The sequence below is a fragment of the Diceros bicornis genome, chromosome 39, assembly GCF_020826845.1.
Source record: "Diceros bicornis minor isolate mBicDic1 chromosome 39, mDicBic1.mat.cur, whole genome shotgun sequence".
In the NCBI taxonomy this organism is placed as follows: domain Eukaryota; kingdom Metazoa; phylum Chordata; class Mammalia; order Perissodactyla; family Rhinocerotidae; genus Diceros; species Diceros bicornis.
In genome coordinates, this window is record NC_080778.1 from 26032325 (window position 1) to 26053856 (window position 21532).

The 21532-nt window shown below is 43.4% G+C and overlaps 1 protein-coding gene across 5 annotated transcripts in view; it reads left to right on the forward strand.

Annotated features, from left to right (window-relative positions):
* Positions 1-20614: 20614 nt before the first annotated feature.
* Positions 20615-21532, forward strand: part of STXBP5 (syntaxin binding protein 5) — a 168538-nt gene continuing 167620 nt past the window's right edge. For 2 of the 5 annotated variants that reach the window (XM_058534243.1, XM_058534244.1), the window contains exon 1: positions 20615-20992. In XM_058534243.1, coding sequence (XP_058390226.1) covers positions 20843-20992 — 150 coding nt within the window. In that variant the 5' untranslated portion in view covers positions 20615-20842. The remainder of the gene's footprint in view (positions 20993-21532) is intronic. The other 3 variants (XM_058534239.1, XM_058534240.1, XM_058534241.1) reach the window with 2 other exon arrangements.

Here is a 21532-nt window from a genome sequence, read left to right on the forward strand (position 1 = left end):
TTGTATACTTTATCTTTATTTTCAAAATTTTCCACTATTAGTCTCAGTTATTTTTATAATTAAAAAGAGCCAATAAGCAGCATTAAAAATAAGATTCAATGTAGCTCTTGAAAGATAAGAAGGAAAATAATAGACAAGTCAACCTAAGAAAGAAATCTGGGAGACCGGATGTCTCCTTTTGCCTACATTCATCAAATAAACTAGGAAGTAAAGAGAGAGAGTCCCAACCAGTTATAGGCTCTGTAAGGAAGAGATGTGGTGGGCCGGCCCCGTGGCTTAGTGGTTCAGTGTACGCGCTCCGCTGCTGGCAGCCCCGGTTTGGATCCCGGGCGCGCACCGACGCACCGCTTCTCCGGCCATGCTGAGGCCGCGTCCCACATACAGCAACTAGAAGGATGAGCAACTATGACATGCAACTATCTACTGGGGCTTTGGGGGAAAAAATAAATAAATAAAATTATAAAAAAAAATAAAAGGAAGAGATGTGGTGAGTCACTGATCCAAAGAGAGTAAATAACATAGAAGAATTGTCCATCTCACAATCACACTCACTCAGGTTTCCAGGGGCACCACTGGTGCTATCTTCTAATAAGGGACAGCAAAAAAAGTCGGCAAAAGTGTAATGTATCCACTGTTTATAAAAACATTCAGGGGAAAAAAATCAAAAGTAATAAATCTTTGAATTCAAAAATCAAAAGGAAATGAAAATAGGACACTGAAACTATTTCATACAATACTATAATGGTGGATACATTTCATTATGCATTTGTCAAAACCCATAGAATGTACAACACCAAGAATGAACCCTTAATGTAAACTAGACTCTGGGGCATAATGATGTGTCAATGTCAGTTCACTGATTTAGCAAATGTAACGCTCTAACGTTGGTAATGCGGGAAGATGTGCGTGTACAGAGACAAGTGGTATATGGGAACTCTCTGTACTTTCCACTCAGTTTTGCTGTAAACCTAAAATTGTTCTAAAAAATAAAGTTTGTATTAAGTAAAAAATAAAATGAAAATGGAATTTTCTTATAAAATCTAAATTCTTTAATCATTCCAACTGCAAGCTATCAAACACTGAAGGAGATTTAACTGGATTAATTTAATTTGGATTGATTTAAACCAATTGGATTTAATTGAATTTAAATTTTAATACTATGTGCCTCTATATATTTTTTTTTCTTTTTCTTTTTTTGTGAGGAGGTCCAGCTCTGAGCTAACATCCAATGCCAATCCTCCTCTTTTTTTTTGCTGAGGAAGACTGGCCCTGGGCTAACATCCATGCCCATCTTTCTCTACTTTATATGGGATGCCGCCACAGCATGGCTTAACAAGCAGTGTGTCGGTGCACGCCCGGGACCCGAACTGGCGAAACCTGGGCCGCCGCAGCGGAGCACGCGCACTTAACCGCTTGTACCACTGGTCCGGCCCCTATGTGCCTCTATATTTCATGCCTGCATATCCTAGGAGGTAGGAGAATTATTTTTTAGGGGAGTGTGTGTGTGTGTGTGTGTGCATGTGTGTGGATACGTAGATAGAATGATAGATAGATACATAAATAGATGTGTGTAAATATATATATATATATATATATATATATATCTCCAATATGCATTTAGAAAACACCTGGCTAGGTACTGGTACTAGCCACTGAAGATAAAAACAATTAAAGGCAAATTCCTGCTCTTTAGGAGACTGTAGTCTAACAGAGAGGCAGGCATGCACGTAGTCAGAGCCACTCTCTACTGACTTACATGCTGTGTATGTACTGCATTAACGCCAGGGGAGCCACCCACATAGTAGACTAGGAAATGAATGGTATGACATGGAGTTGCTTGGCTGTCCTATAAAAAGGTACAAAACAAAAACAAGGGCGGGCTGGCCAGGCATAAGCGACTCGGCACCCAGTTTGTTTGTGGGAGTGAAGGAGCCTTCATAGATGAGATAACATAGTACTTGAGACCAACAGGATGGAAAGGAGGGCATGTTCCAAGCATGAGCAAAAGCAGGACTGGGGAAGAGAAAATAGTGTTCCATGTTTCTGGAAAGTAAAATGCAAGGTGCGTAGTGACAAAAGATAAACTGGAGAGGTAGACAGGAACCAGATGGTGAGGATAGAGAGGGTACAATTTTTATCCTGGAGGCAAGGAGCCAAGAGACATGAAGATCTTTGAGTAAGGACATGACATGATTAGATTTTTATTTCAGGAAAATAATCCTTGGGTAGCAAGGAGACGTTCCCTGCTAAAGACGGGGAGCCAGTGAACTCAATATTGCAATAATCTAAGTGAAAATAATGAAGGCACAAACTAGGGTGAGTGATGGGATGGGGAGGGGACGAGGAAACAGACCAAGAGCTATTGAGAAGCAGGAATCCTGAGACTCTTGAATGACTGCCCAGGCCACCTGGCATGGTCACTGCATGGATAATGGTAGTCTTTTCTGAGAGAGGGAACCTAAAAAAAGGATCATGTTGCAGGGAAGAGATGAGCAGCTTTGTCTTAGGCATGTTGAATTTGAAGTGCCTGCGTGGTATCCACGTGGAAATGTTCTGATGAAAACTGGATATTTGGATCATTTCCTTTTCACTGACATAGAGGAGTTGGTGCTTCAGGATCTATAGCTCCCCTCTATTTGTTATGTGGACACACATCAGAGGACCATGCAATTTGCAGAGGGAAGTGGGCGTGGCAGCTCAGAGTTGACCTTCACTCAGATAGCAGGGAAAGGCTGATGCTGGCCCTGAACCAAGGTGAGCAGAGTTTCCTCTCTTCTAAGGCATCCTCCCTTCACTGTCAGTCTGCTTTTCTGGAGAATGCTGGCAGGATAGAGCATGTGTCTTCTCTCTGATCAGGAGGATGCTTAGCTAGTGTCTTCATACATGCAAAAGACACAAATGAGGCTAAATATGCACATATCCAATTAAGAAAAAACAAATAAACCACTAGCTATCTTGCTATACCAGCATGAAAAAACATTTATTAATAATATAACTGGATGAAGCCCTCTGGTAGGCATTCTATAAAAATCATTAAACTCTATCCATCATCCAAGAGATTTTAGAGAAGTTTACATATCAAAGGGCAAAGAGACCTAAACAACCACCCTCAGGGCTAAAGTGATTCAACATGAACAAATATATAAATATCAAAGTACGTAGTTTGAGGAACGGTGAGCTCAGAGAGCTGCACATGGAGGCAGAATAAAATATAAACAGCCACCTCCCTTTCAAACCATCAAGAAGAGCTTCATTGAGGACACAAGATTTAACCTAGGTGTAGAATGATGAGTCTGGATTTCTGGAAATAAGAGAAATTTCCACATAAAAGAAACAGCATGGAATGGTTTGAAGGAAGGAATGGGATAATCACTCAAAAGGAAAACTGTGTCAACTTTCTTGAAAGATAATATGCTGGATCTTCAAGGTAGACAGTGGGATCATAGCTGAAATTTTCAATGGGAAGCCATTTTGATTACTACTACTAATATAATGTCTGCACTCAATAATAGTAACTGTTCTACCGACTATATGAGTTATGACTATATTTAAGACCACCCTATATTGAGGCTTATTAGATAGAAGTAAATTTCAAATTACATCACAGTTTTATTATGCATTCTTCTCAGGCCTAAGTTGAGTGCTGTCACCTCTATTGTTGTGAGTTTCCAGTTTTCAAGTGTAATGACACTGTGCTTAAATACGCATATTTTAGGAATTAACAATACACTTCTATTTCAGGTGAGAGGAGTAAGCTGCATGAGAAGAAGAACACCTGAACAATAAGGAAATTATTTTCATCCAAATATCCTTAGTGATTAAAAAATAAAACAAGACGGAAAAGAATCCAGAACATTTTCAATAGTACAGTATTTCTGCCAAAAAATGTTGGTACAATGAACGTGTTTATAACCACAATCAACCTTCACCACTGGTAACTATAGGGGCAGAACATGTTTTGCAAACCATAGCTTGTAAACAGAAATTTACCAGGCTAGAATCCTTTCATTACTTGTAAAAATTAAGAATGAGGTTTATTTTAAAAGAATACCCAAATAAAGGCAGTGATTTAAATTTTTTAATATACAAGTCAGAAGGACAACATACAATTGAGTACATTTTTAAATCTTCCTCAATCTGACCTGAGAGGGATTCATTTCCCATACTTCCTTGTATGCCAAATAATAATAAAAATAATAGCAATAACAAAACAATTTTTACTGAGCACATACAATGTGCAAGGCATTGTTCTAAGCATTTTTCATGTACTGAGAATCTAAACCCCATGAATCCTTGTGAGCAGGTACCTCACGTGATGGAATAAGTCAACACTATCTGCAGTTTTAGGCCCCAAAACTTTTCTGGTAAAGATTACTTAATGTGTTTTGAGTATTAACAGGGAACAGGACACAGTGTAAAAAACTCCATTCCTGAATTCACATGCTCAAAAAGAAATTTAAGAGTGTGCTATAGGACGGTCATATTAATTGGACTTTAAAGATTTTTAAAGAGGAGAAGAGAATTTGGTGGATGGAGAGTGAGGAATTTGGGGGGCTGTGTTAGATTTGGCCTAAAAGAAGAATTCACAGGGAAAAGGATATTGACAGGAACGTGGAAAATCTCACAGAGGATAGGAACTAATCTTTAAAATAAAGCCGAAACAAAACATGTTCCACATAAACCCGTGTTTTGTCATTTCATAACTCAGGCTAGTCACAGAGGCAGGGTGGTATAGAAGAAAGGATTCTGGACAGATGGTCCGAGGAGCTGGAGTTTCACCTTTGCTCTGCCATTTATTGGCTGTGTAACTTTATAAATCACTCTTCTTTCTTGATCTTTATTTCCTCAATCCTAAAATAGGGGCAATGATATGTAGGTATTGTTGCAAATATTAAATAGATGATATGTTTTTAAAAGTGTAAAATGCTACACAAATGAAAAGCATTGGCTGCGTTGTTTTCAGATGCAGTCACTGAACATTAGTCTTCCTTTTCTGGATCTTTTTTCTTGTTGGCATAACAAAGTATCTTGGCCTCAGCTTAGAATTCAGTTATGCTAAGCTTTTGAAATTCTTAAGTAGAAAGGCGGTTAGATGACAGAGAGAGAAAGTGTTTCTGAGCCTGAGGCAGAACTAAATTCCTGAGCCCGCATTTCAACAACCCATATACTCAGGTCACCAAGTCCTACGTCAATAAAATTTTCAACCAACCCAGCCCATCACCCATCATGGAATCTATTTTTAGTACATGGCTCCAGGCAAGGGATAAGCCTGACCTTGGAATCAGATGCCACCTAACAACAGATAATGCAAATGACCAGCTTGATAAATGTATACTGTGGTAGGAGATAGTTTACTTTTCTGAACCCAGGACATAAATCTTGGAGTTTAGGTTAACTGAAGGTTACTCTATATATCATAGGTCTAATCCTCTTCCTCACCACTATGGCTTGGTGAACTCGGCTGTGACGATATCCGGAGGTTTGGTATGGCACAATGTCGAGTAGGGGAAGGGGAAGTGGACCGTCTGTGCCTCTTGGTTATAGAGGTGGTGGCTGGAGTCAGTGGAAAAATATCATATGCTCTGGCCAAGGGAGTGCGAGGCCAGAGCCAGGGGTAATGGCGGAGCACCACTCAACGTATCCATTGGGGCCAGAAGAAAAGCCTGAGCCAAGGTCCAGAGTAAAAGAGGACAGAGGAACTGAGCCAGGGAGGATGGGATGTGACGGCTGGTGGGAAACCAGCCTAAAAGAATTTTGAGTTTGCTGTGCCAGGGTAGATTCATTAAAAGATGGTGCAATAAAAGAGGCTATAACTAGAGTGGGTATTATATATATACAGTTTTTTGGGTTTTTTCCTAACATTTTGAATAAATGTCCCTGTATATAAACATTTCCAGAAATAATTAATTACAGATTATTGATAATGGGGACATCAGCATTAGGCACCCTCACAGCAACATCACTATGACCACCAGTTATGATGCAGAACCTTCGGATTGTTATGGTCAGTTGAGTTTTCTAGATGCCTGGATTGCGAGCAATCAAGAGTGTATGCAACATTTTCAAAATTACTGATTTAGAAAAGTCATTAATCAGAAAAATAAATAAAAAGTCAGTACCAACAAAGGGAAATCACAAAGGCAGACATAATTGATATTAGGAGGAATGATATTTATTCCAGTACTTTGGTAGAAAATAAAAACTTTCACAAGTGAATTGAAGTGAAATACAAAGAAAACCTGATAAAAGAGAACTGACCCCTGGAGAACAGTTAATGAAACCTAGGAAGAAAGACAAAGTCAAGGTGAATTAACAGAATATTTGCTATTGATGCTGCTTGTAACTTCGATTCAGAATCTTGAAATTTTCACTGATAAGGGATATTCCTAAATTCTAATAATCTCCACAAGATTACAAACTAATATAAAAAACTGACAAAATGTTTTAAAACCACTTCAAGTGGTAGTTTTTTAAAAATGGAATGGGACACAGAAATTGAAAAGTGGAGAAAAACAAATAATGCTCATTTGTCATAAATTTTGTCATAAATTGCTACCTACCCCTTTTCTAGGTAAAATGAGAGGGGAGTAATAAAGACCTAGAGAGGTAGATGGCCTAAATTCTTCAGAGGAACAGAGGTTCAGACTTGTGCTGTCAATGATGGGAGTATCTTTAACGATTTATGTCAGAGGAATGTTATGTTATGTAACGTTATGAAAGCAATGTTACGTTAACCAAAGGGAGAGAGATGTTATGCTGCTGACAGTGGTCGTTGCCCTACGTTGAATCCATGATTTTGGATAATCTGGATGTCAACATTTCTTCCCCCTAAGGGGAGGAAAAAAACAGTGTGAGGCTTTTCAAAGAACGGAGGAGAGAACCAAGCTGAATGTGGATAACTAACTCTTCGGATTTTTACGATAATTTTTTTTTTTTTTTTTTTTTTTTTTTTGTGAGGAGGACCAGCCCTGAGCTAACAACCAATGCCAATCCTCCTCTTTTTTGCTGAGGAAGACTGGCCCTCGGCTAACATCCATGCCCACCATCCTCTACTTTATATGGGATGCCGCCGCAGCATGGCTCAACAAGCGGTGCGGTGGTGCGTGCCCGGGGTCCGAACCAGCGGACCCCGGGCCGCCACAGCAGAGCGTGCGCACCCAACCGCTTGTGCCACCAGGCCGGGCCCCTATGATAATATTTTAAAATAAAATTGATGACTTCCTTCATTCTAGAGTTTATATGAAAACTTATGCCCAAATAATAATAATAATAATAGTAATAACAACAACAATAATATTGTACAAGGATGTTGAATATAATGTAATATGGTGCGATAAGAAAACTGAGATATTAGTCATCGTGATTTTTCTCTTAATCATTGTCTGTCCCTCCTGCCTTTAGGCTCAGAGGTGGGTCCCTGTTTGGTCCATTGGGAGACTGTGAAAATTTTGCTGACAATCAAAGGAGACAACGTCTTAATTTATAAGCTTAAATTTTAAATAGCAAGACTTAAGAGGCAGACAAAAGTGATCAGAAAAAGGAAAAGAATTCTGTCTGCCCTCTCTGTCCTCCCCATTCAGATCTGAGAAGGGAAAGAAGGAAGAAAAAAGTTGAGGATTTAGGTGGAAATGTGGGGAGCCCCTACACCTTGTGCTTCCTTCCTCAGGTGGAGTGGAGAGAGAGTTAAGGAAGGGTGCCCCACAAACATATCATCTCTTCAAGTATCCTCTTTCTCCCTTTGCTCCCTTTAAGTCTGATGATCCACAAGTAGAGACCCTGTAGGTGAGGTCCAGGGAAACTGCAAGCTTCCCAGAAAAGAAAGCACCCACCTCCATTCAGTTGGTGCAGCCAGTAAAGTACAAACATAGCATGACAGTAGGCATGAGAGGGCTGGAGAAAGGCCCTCTGCCCCTGATTTGGTCTTACAACTGGACAAAGGGATGTCATTGAAGGGGAGGAAGACCTATCCTCTACCCACTCTGGGTCCTTTCTGGCTGGGCTATGAATTAAATTGACATGAGACCTAATAGCAGGAGAAAATCAAACAAAGCTTTATAACATGTATGCATGGGAGAGACAACGGAAACAGTTTCACTACAAATGGCAGAGAATTTCATCTTAAAAAAAGACAAAGGAGGATGTTGGGGGTGGGGGAAGTCAGCTATAGGAGATGACCAGAAAAGCACAGGAAACAAGAGTATGCAGATTTAAGTCCTTGCCTTCCACATTGATAAGTTTCTAGAGATGAGGTCATCTCCCCTTCTTTCTGGTACAAAGAGGGAGATACTTTTACAAATGGAGATTTCCCTTACAAATGTGAATGTTTAGTAAACAGAGCTTTGATAAGAATGGGCTTAGCAAGGACCCTCCCAGTCTACCATACTCAGAGTTATCTATGGTGATGGCCTGTCCTGGGGACAGACCTTCTATCTTAAATCCTTTTAGGCAGTTAGTGGTGATGGGGGGGTGGGGTGTCAAAGTGTCTTTAAGAAAATAATCAAGGTTGGGGCCAGCTTGGTGGAGCCATTGTTAAGCGTGCGTGCTCCACTTTGGCGGCTTAGGGTTCACAGGTTCAGATCCTGGGCGCACCCCGGCACACTGCTTGTTGAGCCATGCTGTGGCGGTATCCCATATAAAGTAGGGGAAAATGGGCACGGATGTTAGCCCAGGGCTAATCTTCCTCAGCAAAAAAGAGGAGGATTGGCATGGATGTTAGCTCAGGACTGATCTTCCTCACAAAAAAAAGGAAAAAATAATAATCAAGGTAAAGAGACATATCTTGAGGTGGCCAATTCTGACCACCACATCATATTAGACAGCTATGCCATGGGCATTCCCCATTTGAAATCTGTTGAGTCCACGGCTACATCTCAGCAGATTGTCATCTTCAGGGAGCCAAGTTGGCTTCCCAAGACCATCTCTTTGAGCTTTAAAGGACTGAGACTTATTTCCTGTGCTGAAGACCTGGCAAGTAAAACCAAGGCTGAGAAATCAACACTTCTCCCTTTCCCCACCATGGCAGCATTACGAGAGGGGGACAGAAACAAATACCTTGAAAAGACTGAGTTTAAATCCTGAAATGGTTGAAAAATTTCTTAGGTTACCTGATACAACAAGACTAATTTTCTACATCAGGTTAAAAAAAAAAAAAAAAACGGCGGGTGGGCTTCAAGTCAGAATATGATTTTCGTGTTTGAAGATGAAGCAAGTTTCACTTCTTGCACACTGTGAACTTTGTCCCTGCTGCTATAATAATAATGTTTCAAGTATGCTCTTTTGGGGATTTCTGACCCTCTCCCAAATATGCTCTTGGACAATTATTTGGCTGCCACTAAAGCAGCAATCTTGAGTTGCATGGCAGCCAAGAAAATCTCAGATCCTGTTTGCTAATTGGACATAACAATTCATGCTCAGGGCATGAAGGCAAAATCGGCTTTATTCTGCCAGAACTGTTTTAGCTTCTATTTTTTGGTTAGCTCCTCCTTCCAAGTTCTTTGACCCCTAAAGCTACTTTCCTGGTGATTAGCACCCCAATTCTCCACCCAGGTATAAGAAATGCTCATTCTACTCTAGCCGGAGAGGCCAAGGCTTTCTGTGGGACAAGATGAGGGTTTGCAGTTGGATAGAATTTGTGCTTCTCTGAAACCTGATCACTTTAGAATTAATAAGAGCAATTATTAGAATTAATTCACAAGGAACTAGAATTCACAAACAAAAGACAATAATATTCTGGCATATGATCTTTCCATTTTAAATATCCTATAAATATAAACCATAGCTTGCAAATCAAATTACTGAGAGAAACAGGTGGATCACTCATATAACTCTAGGTTTAATTAATTAAAATTTAATAATTTTTAGTTCTTCTTTTTTTTTTTTTAGATTTTATTTATTTATTTGTTTTCCCCCCAAAGCCCCAGTAGATAGTTGTATGTCTTAGCTGCACATCCTTCTAGTTGCTGTATGTGGGACACGGCCTCAGCATGGCCGGAGAAGCGGTGCGTCTGTGTGCGCCCGGGATCCGAACCCGGGCCGCCAGCAGCGGAACGTGCGCACTTAACTGCTAAGCCACGGTGCTGGCCCAATTTTTAGTTCTTAAATTATAAAATGGAAGCCCAAACAATGGCCTCTGCCTGATCTCTGCAGTGGATGTTTAGGTCATTAAGGAAAGTCTGGGAAAAGGGGAAATCAATTAGATTAACTCTTCAAGTGATTCCTGAAGATTTCAGTCGTTTTTCCCTTATACACAAAGTTCAAAGCAGAGAAAATGATCATAAAAAGGAAATTACTTTGGTCATTTAGGACTTTGAATAAGTCAAAATTCTTTAATTTGAAGAACACTTATATTTTGCCTAAAAGAGAATAGAGGGCAACAATTAACAAACAAAACTTACATTTCTGTTACTTTTGATACATTTTTTTATCTTTTGGTTTTTGTGTTTACTATTCAATTTGATCTCCACAGCATTTCTTCTTTTTCTTCCTTTTACAAAGGGACATTCAGAACCCGAGGGGTTAAGTGACATGCTAAAGGGTTGTATTGGCTCATACTGGAATCCAGAGGAACTATTGCCTTCTGACCCAGAACCCATTGATTCATTCTGTCTCAATCACTATTCTATGCCCCAGGGTTGCAGCTGAGAAGAAAACAAAGTCCCCTACAAAAAAAAGTATAGTGTGTCAGTGCTATGGAGAAAAATAAGGCAGAGTAAGAAGACAGGTGTGGATGAGCTGTGCCTGTAAGTGTGTGTGTGTGTGTGTGTGTGTGTGTATTGGGCAGGAGGGGGTAAGACTGCTCCTCTTTTGTGGGAAAAAGTCAAAGCAGGCTGCATTGATAAGGTGACATTTGGGCAGGGATGTGAAAGAGATGTGGGATTGGATCACACAAATATCTAAGGAAAGAGAAGTATTGCCTGTGGGTTGGCCAAATCCGGCCCACTGCCTGTTCTTGTAAATAAAGTTTTGTTGGAACACAGCCATGCTCAGTCCTTAGTGTATTTTCTATGGCTGCTTTTGTGCTATGTTGGCAGTGTTGAGTCGATGCGACTGAGGCTGTATGTGGTCCATAGAACCGAAAATATTTACTGCCTGGCCCATTAAAGAAAAAATTGCTGATCCCTGGTTTATGTGGAAAGAATAACAAATGCAAAACCCTGTGCTTGTTGTGTTCAAGGAATAGCAAGAAAGTAAGTGTGGCTATGGTGGAGTGAGAGGAGAGAGTGAGAGGAGATAAGGACAGAGAGCAAGCGCGGGAGATTGGATCCTGCAGGGCCTTTACAGGCCATTGTAAAGAACTTTGACCTTTACTTAGAGCAAGATAAGAAACCACCGGAGGAGGTTAGGTACAGAACAGACATAATCTGACTTACATTTTAAATCCATCACTCTTTTTAGAATAGACGAGAGTGGGTTAGTTTCGTATATACTGCAATAATCCAGATGAAAAATGATTCTGGCTTGGACTAAAGCACGAAGGTGGAAATTGTGAGAATTTGTCAAATTTCGAATGTATTGTAAAGACAGTGCTGATGGGCTTGAAATAGAGATGTGTGTGCATTGTGTGTGCTGGGGCAGAGAGTGGGGTAACGGGTGGTCCAAATTTACTTGTGCGGGCCTGAGCATCTGGGAGGACAGAATCGCCATTAACAGACAAAGGGAAGATTGTGGGAGCTGTAAGGTATAGTTTGTGGTTGGAAGTAAAGAATTTAGTTTGGACATTACATTGTAGATGCCCTTTGGATACCCAAGTGGACATGTCAAAGAGGCATATGTGAAGCAAATCTGGAGTTCAAGGGAAAGGTTTGAAATAGACATACAAATTTGGGAGCCATCAATGTTTATATAATATTTAAATCACAAGAACAGAATAAAATCACCTAGAGAGTGGCTATAGACATCACAGAGAATGCTTTGAATATTTACCTTTTAATTTCAATACATGTGACAAGTTTTGAGCTAGGAACTTTATACTCTTCATCTCTAATCTTACAACACTCTATTTAGGTAGGTATTTGTACACCTATTTTACACAAAAGGAAATGGAAACTTCATTGTTAAATGACTTGTCTGATGCTACTTATCTAGCGACAGAATCCAGGTATGTCAGCCTCAGTGGTCCGTCTGAGCCTTCTCTGTTCTGCCATGACATAAGAAATAGAAATACAAAAGAGTGGACATCAGCTCTGCATATTTCAATAGTTCCAGAGGCAGTAGAATTACCCAAGTAGGTTGCACATGAACACTAACGTTATCACCATATGGGTACCTCCTCTCTCAGTTTCAACTGCAGTTAGACACTTCTTTAAGGAAACCACTAGGCTGGTGAACCATGATAATGCTATCATGAAACTTCTTCCTCAATTTCCTGAATTTAACAAACTCGCTCATCGTGAATAAGCAGAACATTTCCTGTTTAAGAGCAGAAGAAGAGGCAGCCACTGCAGAGGAATTTATGCATCTGTGTCATGAGCTGCATTTTAGGCAAATGACAAGTTACTAAGGTTAGATGCTCTTACGGGACACTGGACACAAATTCTTTACGAAATCAGAGGAAACAAACCTCGTGACTGAAAACTGGATATGAATCATTTGAAACAGCACAGAGACAGAGAATATTACTCAGCTATCGATGAGCCCCACAATGTCACTAAAATCCTTATCATGTTGCGTTTACCCTCACAAATGTATTAGCCCTAAGTAAAAGTTTTTTAATTGACTGATAATCTCAAACTACTTGGTTTCCACTGGCTTCTTGAAAGTGCAGTCATATCCAACTGCCTAAAAATAACATGGACCAGAGAGAAGCCTGGTAGACTGCTTCTTTTCCTTCCTACAGGCCTGGGCTGAAAGGAATCATCACTTATTTTATTGCCACAAAAATCAAAAGAGGACCATCTATCTGAATATGAGAACCTCCACTCACCCCAATTATGAAGCCATGCCTTGAGGTTACACCCTCATTATGGTTATGAGGAAACCAAGGAAGGGAAGTTGTATTTGGGGCCTGTTGAACAAGATTAAGTCTTGGTGGAAATATTTGAGTCACGCTGGTCTGGATGAAACCTAGTGGGAGTAGACGGAGGTTTTGGATGAATAATAGGGAATTGAGTGATTCGAGTGTCTTTCCTCCTCCACCCTCCATGTTTCTCAATCCCAGGTGTTGCTTCCATGGAAGCCCATCCTCTGGGACAAGGTACCACGATGATGAGTACATACCCATTGGGAGAGTATTGCTACGGAGAGTTTGAAATGGTATATGGTAATAATCCTTAGGAGAATAAAAAGATGTGCTCAGCATTGGTTCTCGTCATTCCTTTTAGGGATTTTGCTTCCTTATCACTATATGGCCATCTTATGGAGTGCCACAACCAAGTTGTATCATGTTTGTATTCCCCACAATACCCAGCAAAGTACCTGTCACAAAGGTTTGTGGAATGGAATACTAATAATCATCCTGCTGGCAGAAGCACCAGGATTCAGATTCTTGATCCTCTGTTTTGGAAATGGCTCTCGTGCTGCACTCTTCTTCTGTTTCTCCCTTGCTTTATAGACTTTAGTCGTTCTGTGTCCCCAGCATCACGATTATTATCTCTCTGGATGTACTTATGGGCCAGGAACAACCTGGAACTCAATTACGAAAGTGTACATAGTCACATTCCTCGTCCCTCCCTGGTGAAGAATATTCTTTGTTTGTGCTTCTGGGCTATTCACCCCTTTTTTTCTGATTAGCTGAGAATATTAGCGGAGTGTCAAAGAGAAGGAAGTAGATGGTGCTACACAAGGAAGTATACAAAGAAAATGTCTGGGCTGTTTGAGAAAGGGGGATGTGGAGACAGCGGCTGAGCCATCAGCAAAGGCTGGGCTTTCTAAAGAGAGAGGGATGGGGGTACCGGAAAAGCTGCCAGGGGTGAGGAAGAGTGGGGTGAGAGGGTTATAAATAGGGCATATAAATAGAGAATTCTGGAGAAGATTTCCTATGCTGTTTTATGTTCCTTCAAAGGTTATCTTAAGAAATCATTCGGAAAAGATTAAAATGGTTCTCCAAGGATTTGGGAGCTGGGAGGGTGTGTATGGGTGTATGGGTGTGTGTGCGGGTGAGAATAAAACGGCTCAGTTTTAGGTGGGGTATAGTCAATGTCTTTTACACTGATTTTCGTAACTTTTTGGTTTACTAACATGTTATTAGGTTACTTAATAAAGATTTTCCATTAAAAATTACATGTCCAAAGGAATTAGTTTGTGCCATTAATCATAGAACCAGGAACAGTGCGGCGGCCACCGGAGGTAGAATCGAGACTCTGAGTGTGTGAAAATAGAATAGTAGAGTAATGCAAACAGACCAGATGACCATGAGGCCAGAGGTTACCTGAAAGTTGAAGATGTTTGACCTGGAGGGAAGCAGATTCTACAATTAGAGGTTTGTAGGCACGTTGTTGTTGGACTAAGTGTTAAGTGTTTGCTAAAAACACAGTCAAGGAATCCATTCTGAGTTGAAAGGTAGATACCCGGTCCTCTTTTGAGGAACTGCACCCCTTGTATTGAGACTATGATTACCTGCCTTCTATATAAACCTCCGAGAGTCCATTAGCATTGCTTGCATGTTTTCATTGTTAGTAGGATTCTCTTGGCTGTTTTGGTCCCTGGAGAGAGGGTTGCTGCCATTCTCCTTATGATAGGGTTTTTGTTTTGATCCTTTTTGATTTCTCAGGTGGTAGCCTTTAGGGTTGACCAGAACGAAAGGAGAGTTGGCATCTAAAAGATCTAAAGCCAGATGACTAAGAGATGTGACCTGGAATGTGTCTAGCCTCCAAACCTGAGACAGAAGGCTCTGTCGCATCAGTCAGCCCCGATTGACACTATCTCCCTGGGCTGTCAAGCAACTCTCTCTGAGGGGACAGTGTTCAGTTTTCTGTTAGCACAACAGCACTTAGTTATTGACCTGTGTGCTGAGTAGTGTTTAATTAAAAAAAAAAAAAGAAGTGTGGCCTGGCAATTCCCTTGGAATCACACTTGGTATGCTTGACCTGCCCCAGGGCAATACTTTTTAGAAGTATTATGATATACACTTTATTCTCTGTTTTTGTCGTGTGTTGTGGGGAGCGGGGTGTTGGGGGGGAGGCTGGGGTGGTCGTCGGGCAGGGGACAGGCGGGGTGGAGCAGAAGGAAGCAGTGAGGGTGGAGGGTGGAACAAAATATTAAATTTAACTGCTTTTCAAAGCTTCTTCAGTTCCCACGGTATGTGACTGCGAGTAATTGCGTAAAGTACAATACAGTACAAACTTGGTCTCTAGCTCTTCAGTCATCAAATCAAATCATAAGGAGTTATTTGAAAAGAAAAGTTGAAACTTTGGTAAAAGTTTAGCAAAATTCTCAAAATATTTACAAAGCTATTTAAATCCTAAAATAAGACACTGAAATTAAAAATACTGGGAGCATTATTTCTCCCTCAAATATTGTTCTCACTGTAGAAATATTGTTCCCATGGTGGAAATAGTATTTGAAATATATGAGAACTTATTGAAGAACTCCTGATTGCCCAGTTTCTAGGTTTTAAGAATTTGACAGTATTTTTCACTCATATTACATTAATGCCTCATATTTTGCATTTAAGTATTCATTTGGTTCCATTAGTTTTGTTTTGCACTTCTGGAATTTTCTCTTCACTTGAACTTACGGACCTTTGTCTAGACATTTTTGTATATTGTTTAATGATACTCTTACAAATAATATTAAATAGTGACAGAAATAATCTATGCAATCAGGAAAGCTCATCAATACCTTTCTAATCAGTTTTTCTAGAAAGGCCAGAGCTTGACAAAGAAGATCATAACATAGTGGATGCTGCTTGTTCCCAAGCTTATTTATTGAGCTGATGATATTTGTTGAGTCCAGTCAGGTACAAACGGTACCTGGAAATTATCCAGGAGTCATAAATGTGGAAATTAAATTGCAACACCACTCTTCGAAGTGCTCAGGTCAAAAATCGAGGCATCATCCTTGCCTCTTCTCCTTCTGATACCCGCCATACTGTCAGCAAATCCTCTTGGTTCTACCATTAAAATATAATCCAGAATCTGACACTTTATCACCACAACCACTACTTTTAATCATTCCAGTTTAAGCCACCAACTCCTTGCTGGATAATTGCACTAGCCTCTTAACTGTAGACAGAATTGTGAGTAAAGGTAAAAATGGCAGTAAAAGACTGCTACCATATCTCTACTTTCCTTTACATTTTGGGGCAGGCTGTGTCTACATTTCTGTCAGAATATTTGATTGCAAGAAACAGAAACCCATTCAAACTTGTTTACACAAAGGAAAAAAGAAAGTGCAGACAGATTTCGCAAGGAATAAGGACTAGGAACTGGAAAGTCAGGAATGGAGAGTCTACTGTCCACATCTCTTGAGTCACTTCTCGGTAGCTTGTGTGTCTGCTCCCTTCTCCGGTGTTCCATCTAAGTGTGGGAACTCTAAGCTTCAATCCAGAGCTCTCCATGACTTCCTAATTAGCATCTTTATAATTCAATTCCGAATTCCCAGAAGAAGAAAATCTCTTGGCTTGGCTTACTTCAGCTGTCTGCCTTTGATCCAATCAATGTGGACCAGGACACTTGGTCACCTGACCAAAACACGGTTGCCTAGGCCCAGTAATTCAGCAGGGCCTTGGGGACACATTCAGAAAAGGGGGCCTGAACTAGGCAAACTAACTAATTAACATCTCTGCTGCAATTTACGAATAATTTAAATTCAATATTCTGTTAAGTGGTACAGTGAATCAATTATTGACACGCAGGCATCCTTTGGGACTCAGTAAACTGAAATTAAGTCAATATAAACGAATGCTAGCAGGTGGGATAGGTTTGGTCTACCTTCCAGAAAGTTTTTACCACAACATAACTTCTCATTAAAATATTTATTTTCAGTTTCTACTTTATTTCTCTCAATAAAAGGAATGTTTTATTTATTCCTTTATTCTATTTGTTTATTTTATTTATTCCAGCTGCCCCTATGAGACCAATAACAGAGGCTTTGTTAGCCTGGTAGCCTTTAAACAAGATAATGAGGAACGGCATATTCAGGAATGTTATGAATTCTCCGTCTTGGGCATTCCATGATGAATAATTTAATGGGCTGTCTTTGTTTTTGTATGTTGAATCTTTCTTTTCTTTTTGCCTTTTTATTTTCATTGTATTAACTGAGTATTGGTTAGAGCTGTCTTGACTCAGCTAAATGTAATATAGTTGTCTATAATTTGTCAGTGGAATATACTATTACATCATCACCTCCTGGTCCATTCTTCAATAAGCAGGTAAGAAAGATTTCCATTTGGGAGAATGTCGCTTGCCCAAAGGCAAAAAGCTATTGAATTGCTTGGATTCCACACACTAATTCATTCATTAAAACAAAACAAAAACATAAATAAAACTTTGTCGAGAGATTATTATGGGTAAAACTCTCTGCTCTGTGCTTAATTTTAAAATGAATAATATAAATTATTAAATTTCTAAACAGTTTATTCTAAACTTAAAATTTCTAATTAATTTCAATGTAAAATCCTAAAATTTCTAAGAGGGCTGGCCCAGTGGCATAGCAGTTAAGTTCGTTCATTCCACTTCCGCGGCCTGGGGTTCGCCAGTTCGGATCCTGGCCACACACATAACTCACCGCTCATCAAGCCATTCTGAAGCAGTGTCCCACATAGAAGAGCTACAACTCTACAACTATGATACACAGCTATGTACTGGGGCTTTGGGGAGAAAAGAAAAAGAGGAAGATTGGTAACAGATGTTAGCGCAGGGCCAATCTTCCTCAAAAAAAAAAATCTTAAAATTTCTATCAATTTAAAAAATCAATTGATCGGTTTAAACTGACAAGAAATATTATGAGTTTGAGGACCCATTATTTTATCTTTGCTATCACAAAGGTAGATATTTGGGGTCATTGTTGTTTTTTACCTACAGAATTCTGGATATGTCCTGGCCTCCCTGAGCTTGGAGAGGATGAATTGCAAGTTCACAAGGCTAACCTGCATTAGCAGATATGCTCCAAATTCATCTTAAATTCCACATGGTCTCTATGAACCAAAGTTTTGGTAATGCCAGGATGAGTTCATAATCCGATGACAGGGGTGAGGTACGAAAATCAAAACAAAAATTGTAAAGTCAAAAATGAGTGACTGGCTTAAATTGCTGATCTCTTGAAGTCCTTTTCACTTCAAGGACCCTGACAGTAGAATGGAAAAAATGACATTTTTGAGTATCTACAGAGTGCTAATCAATGTAGTGTGAATTTCACATTTTTTTTTTCAGTTTATCCTCACAAAACCCTAGGAAGAAGGTAGTATCAATCTCATTTTACACATGAGGAATCTGACCGTTAGGAAAAGTAAGGAATTTGCCAAAGGTTGCACATATTACTGAGGCCTGGAATGAAATTCATGTCTTGCAGACAACAGAGCCCAAGATTTTCCCCCTACACCATAAGCCCTCTCAGCAAGAAGTTGTTCTTTCTCCGAAGAGTTTTATAATCCAATGATGACAAATTACCCAAAGATTTACTTTCAACCTAGATGAAAAGGTAGATCATAAAATTCTATGGGGAAGTGATCTGTTTTGCAATTCCCCCCCGTGCAGGCAGTTGTAGTGTTAAAAAGCTCTTCAGGTAATTCTGATTACTTCCCCACCTGCCTTCCAATGCCCTTCTCTGTCCTCTTCACCTGGTCAATTCCTACTCATCTGGACCCAACTATGGTATCACCATTTCCAGGCCTTCTTTGGCCGGTTAAATTACCCTCTACCAGTCCTCCTTGGGCATGATTCCATCAATGAACTCATCACATTGTTTTACAACGACGTCTTTATGTGACGTTTGCCTCCTTTACACTGTGGTGAGCTTGTTAGAGGCAAGAACTGCATTTTTGCATTTTCAATACCCAGCACAATGTCTCACCCTCACTAAAATGTGTTTCACAGAACTAAGTAAACAGAAATTTCAGCGCCCTTCGGAAATAGCTTAAGAAAAATCCCCAAATTTGTTTTATTGTTCGTTGCCCCCAGTGCGTTAACTAAGTCAATAAACATTAAACCACAAAATTTCTATAGGTTCCAAGCCTAAGACACCGCCTCTGGGCGCGGAAGCGCCACGGAAAACTACATTTCCCGACATCCCTGAGCACCGGTCGTAGTTGATTTGCTGATTGTTCTTGAATGCCTGTCACATCCACCAATACCGGAGGAATTTCCCCGGCAGGGGCAGGAGGCGGCCAATCACAAAGAGGAGGGCGGGCACTTCGGATTTCGGTTCGGAAAAACCCTTGGTAGCTGCTCTGCGGCTCAGCCAGGACCGTCAGGGGCGGGAAGTGGTTCGCTCGGGATGGGGTCGTCCGTCCCTACCCCCACTCCACGAATCAGAATTCGTCTTTATCCTTCCTGAACGTGTTTCCTAGTTTCCCATCTTCCATCAGGCAGCTCTGCTGCCCCCTCTCCCTGTGGAAGCCCCTCTCCGGGAGGGTGGCCGCAGCCCGCATCTCTCTCGACCTTTCCAAACTTGGGCCGCACCTTTGTCCCTAAGCATCCCAGCCAGACGGTGTCGGGAGGCGGCGGCAAGGCCTGAGCCGAAACCTCCTCCCTCCTCCCCCTCGCCAGAGCGGAGACGGCCCCGGGGACTCCGCGGATGACCAGCCCCGCAGGGCGGACGGGGGTCTGAAGGCGAGCGGCCGCGCGCGGGCCGGATCCGGGCTGGCGTGTCGCCGGCCGGGGCGGACACCCGGCCCCGCGGCGGCTCCCGGGCGGCAGCCTCGGCTGTCCCAGCAGCTCCCCGCCCCGGCCGCGCTTTGCCCGTCCCTGGAGGAGCAGCTTCAGGAAAGCACTCAGCCCCCCGGAGGTGCCTGTCCCTTCCTAGTACCGGGAAGCCCGCCACCCTGTTGCCACCGGCACAAGCGTGGTCTAGACGCTCTCTTCCCAAACCCAGTACCTCCGCACCAGGCCCACCAGGAAAGCAACAAGCCCCCCCGCTGCAGCCCGCAGGGGGGCGCGCGGAGACCCCGCTGTCCGGACGGCGTGTGCAGCCAGGCTGTCCCGCTGCTTTGGGCCGTCTACACCGGTGCTGTCCCAGCGGCGGGCGCAGCGGCTGCACACCCCGGGCGATCGGGGTGGGACACGGCGCAGCCCCGGGGCTCCCGCAGGGAGGAGCAGCCCCGGCCGCCCTCCGCGCAGGGCGGGCGGGGGCGCGGGGCGCGCGGCGCGCATGCGCAGGCCGGCGGAGGCCCAGCGGGAGCCGCGGCCGCTCGGCGGGCGTTGGGGCCGCGCCGGGGCGCGGGGGGCGCGGGAGCGAGGCGGGGGGCGCGCGGCCGCCGCGGCGCCTGCGGGCCCTGCCGGGCGGGCGGCGGCGCTGAGCGGCGGGGGGGGCGCGGGCGGGCGCCGGGACCCCGGAGCAGCCGGGGGCGGCGGGGCGGGCGGCGGGGCGGGCGGCGGGGCGGGCATGGACGCGGCGGGGGCGAGCCCGGGCGGCGGCGCGGCGCACTGCCCGCCCGCGGCCAGGTGAGGCTGGGCGGAGCGGGCTCGGGCGCCGCCGCCTCTGCCGGGCTCCGGCCGCGGGGCGGGACGGCGGCGGCCGCGGCGGCGCCACAGCAGCCGCGCTGAGCCGCGGCGGCCTCGGAGCCGGAGGGTCCCCGCGCTCGTCGTCGTCGTCGCAGGATTTCCTGTCTGGATCGGCTTGTGCTTCTCCCCAGCCGCCTCCTGCCACCCGCGCTCCCGCTCCTCCGCGGGAGACCCCGCGCGCCGCTGTCCCCGGCCCGGGCTCGGTGCCCCCGCCCGGGGACCCGCGGGGGCGCCCCGTGGAGACCATGAGGAAATTCAACATCAGGAAGGTGCTGGACGGCCTGACCGCCGGCTCGTCGTCGGCCGCCCAGCAGCAGCCGCAGCAGCACCCGCCCGGGACCCGGGAGCCCGAGGTCCAGGAGACGCTCCAGTCCGAGCACTTCCAGCTCTGCAAGGTGAGCGGGGCGCGCGCCCCCAAGACCGGGGCCGTTTTGGGGCGCCCCGCGGGCTGCACAGGGGCATGCGGGGACGAGGGCGCCGCTCAGGACCGCGCCGCGGCCGGGGGCTCGCCGCTCCGGCGAGCACTTGCTCGGCGCGGCATTTTGGAGATTGACATCATCTGCCCCTTTCCGTGGTATGTTTTTTTTTTTTTTTCCCTCCGCTTTTCGGATGCAGCCGTCGTGCCAAGGTTGCCTTGAACGCGGGCTGCTGACCTTGAATTCCTATTCTTCACAATCTGGTGGCCTTGTGTCTTCAAGCGTTTTCCTATCATTCCCCCGCTTCGAAGTTTCCCTTGGAAACAGCGTCGGATGAATGTTGTTTATCCGAAAGCCAAACCTGTTCAGCCAGACCTTTGCTCATCGCTCCTACCTGAAAACGGGGTAGGAGGCTTAACGTGTGGCCTCACAGGGTCCTTTTATCGTTACGTTTGGGTAAAAAGTCCGGTGGTTTGCAGGTCCGTTGCCGTGGCGATCTGTAATTCAGAAAGAATGATG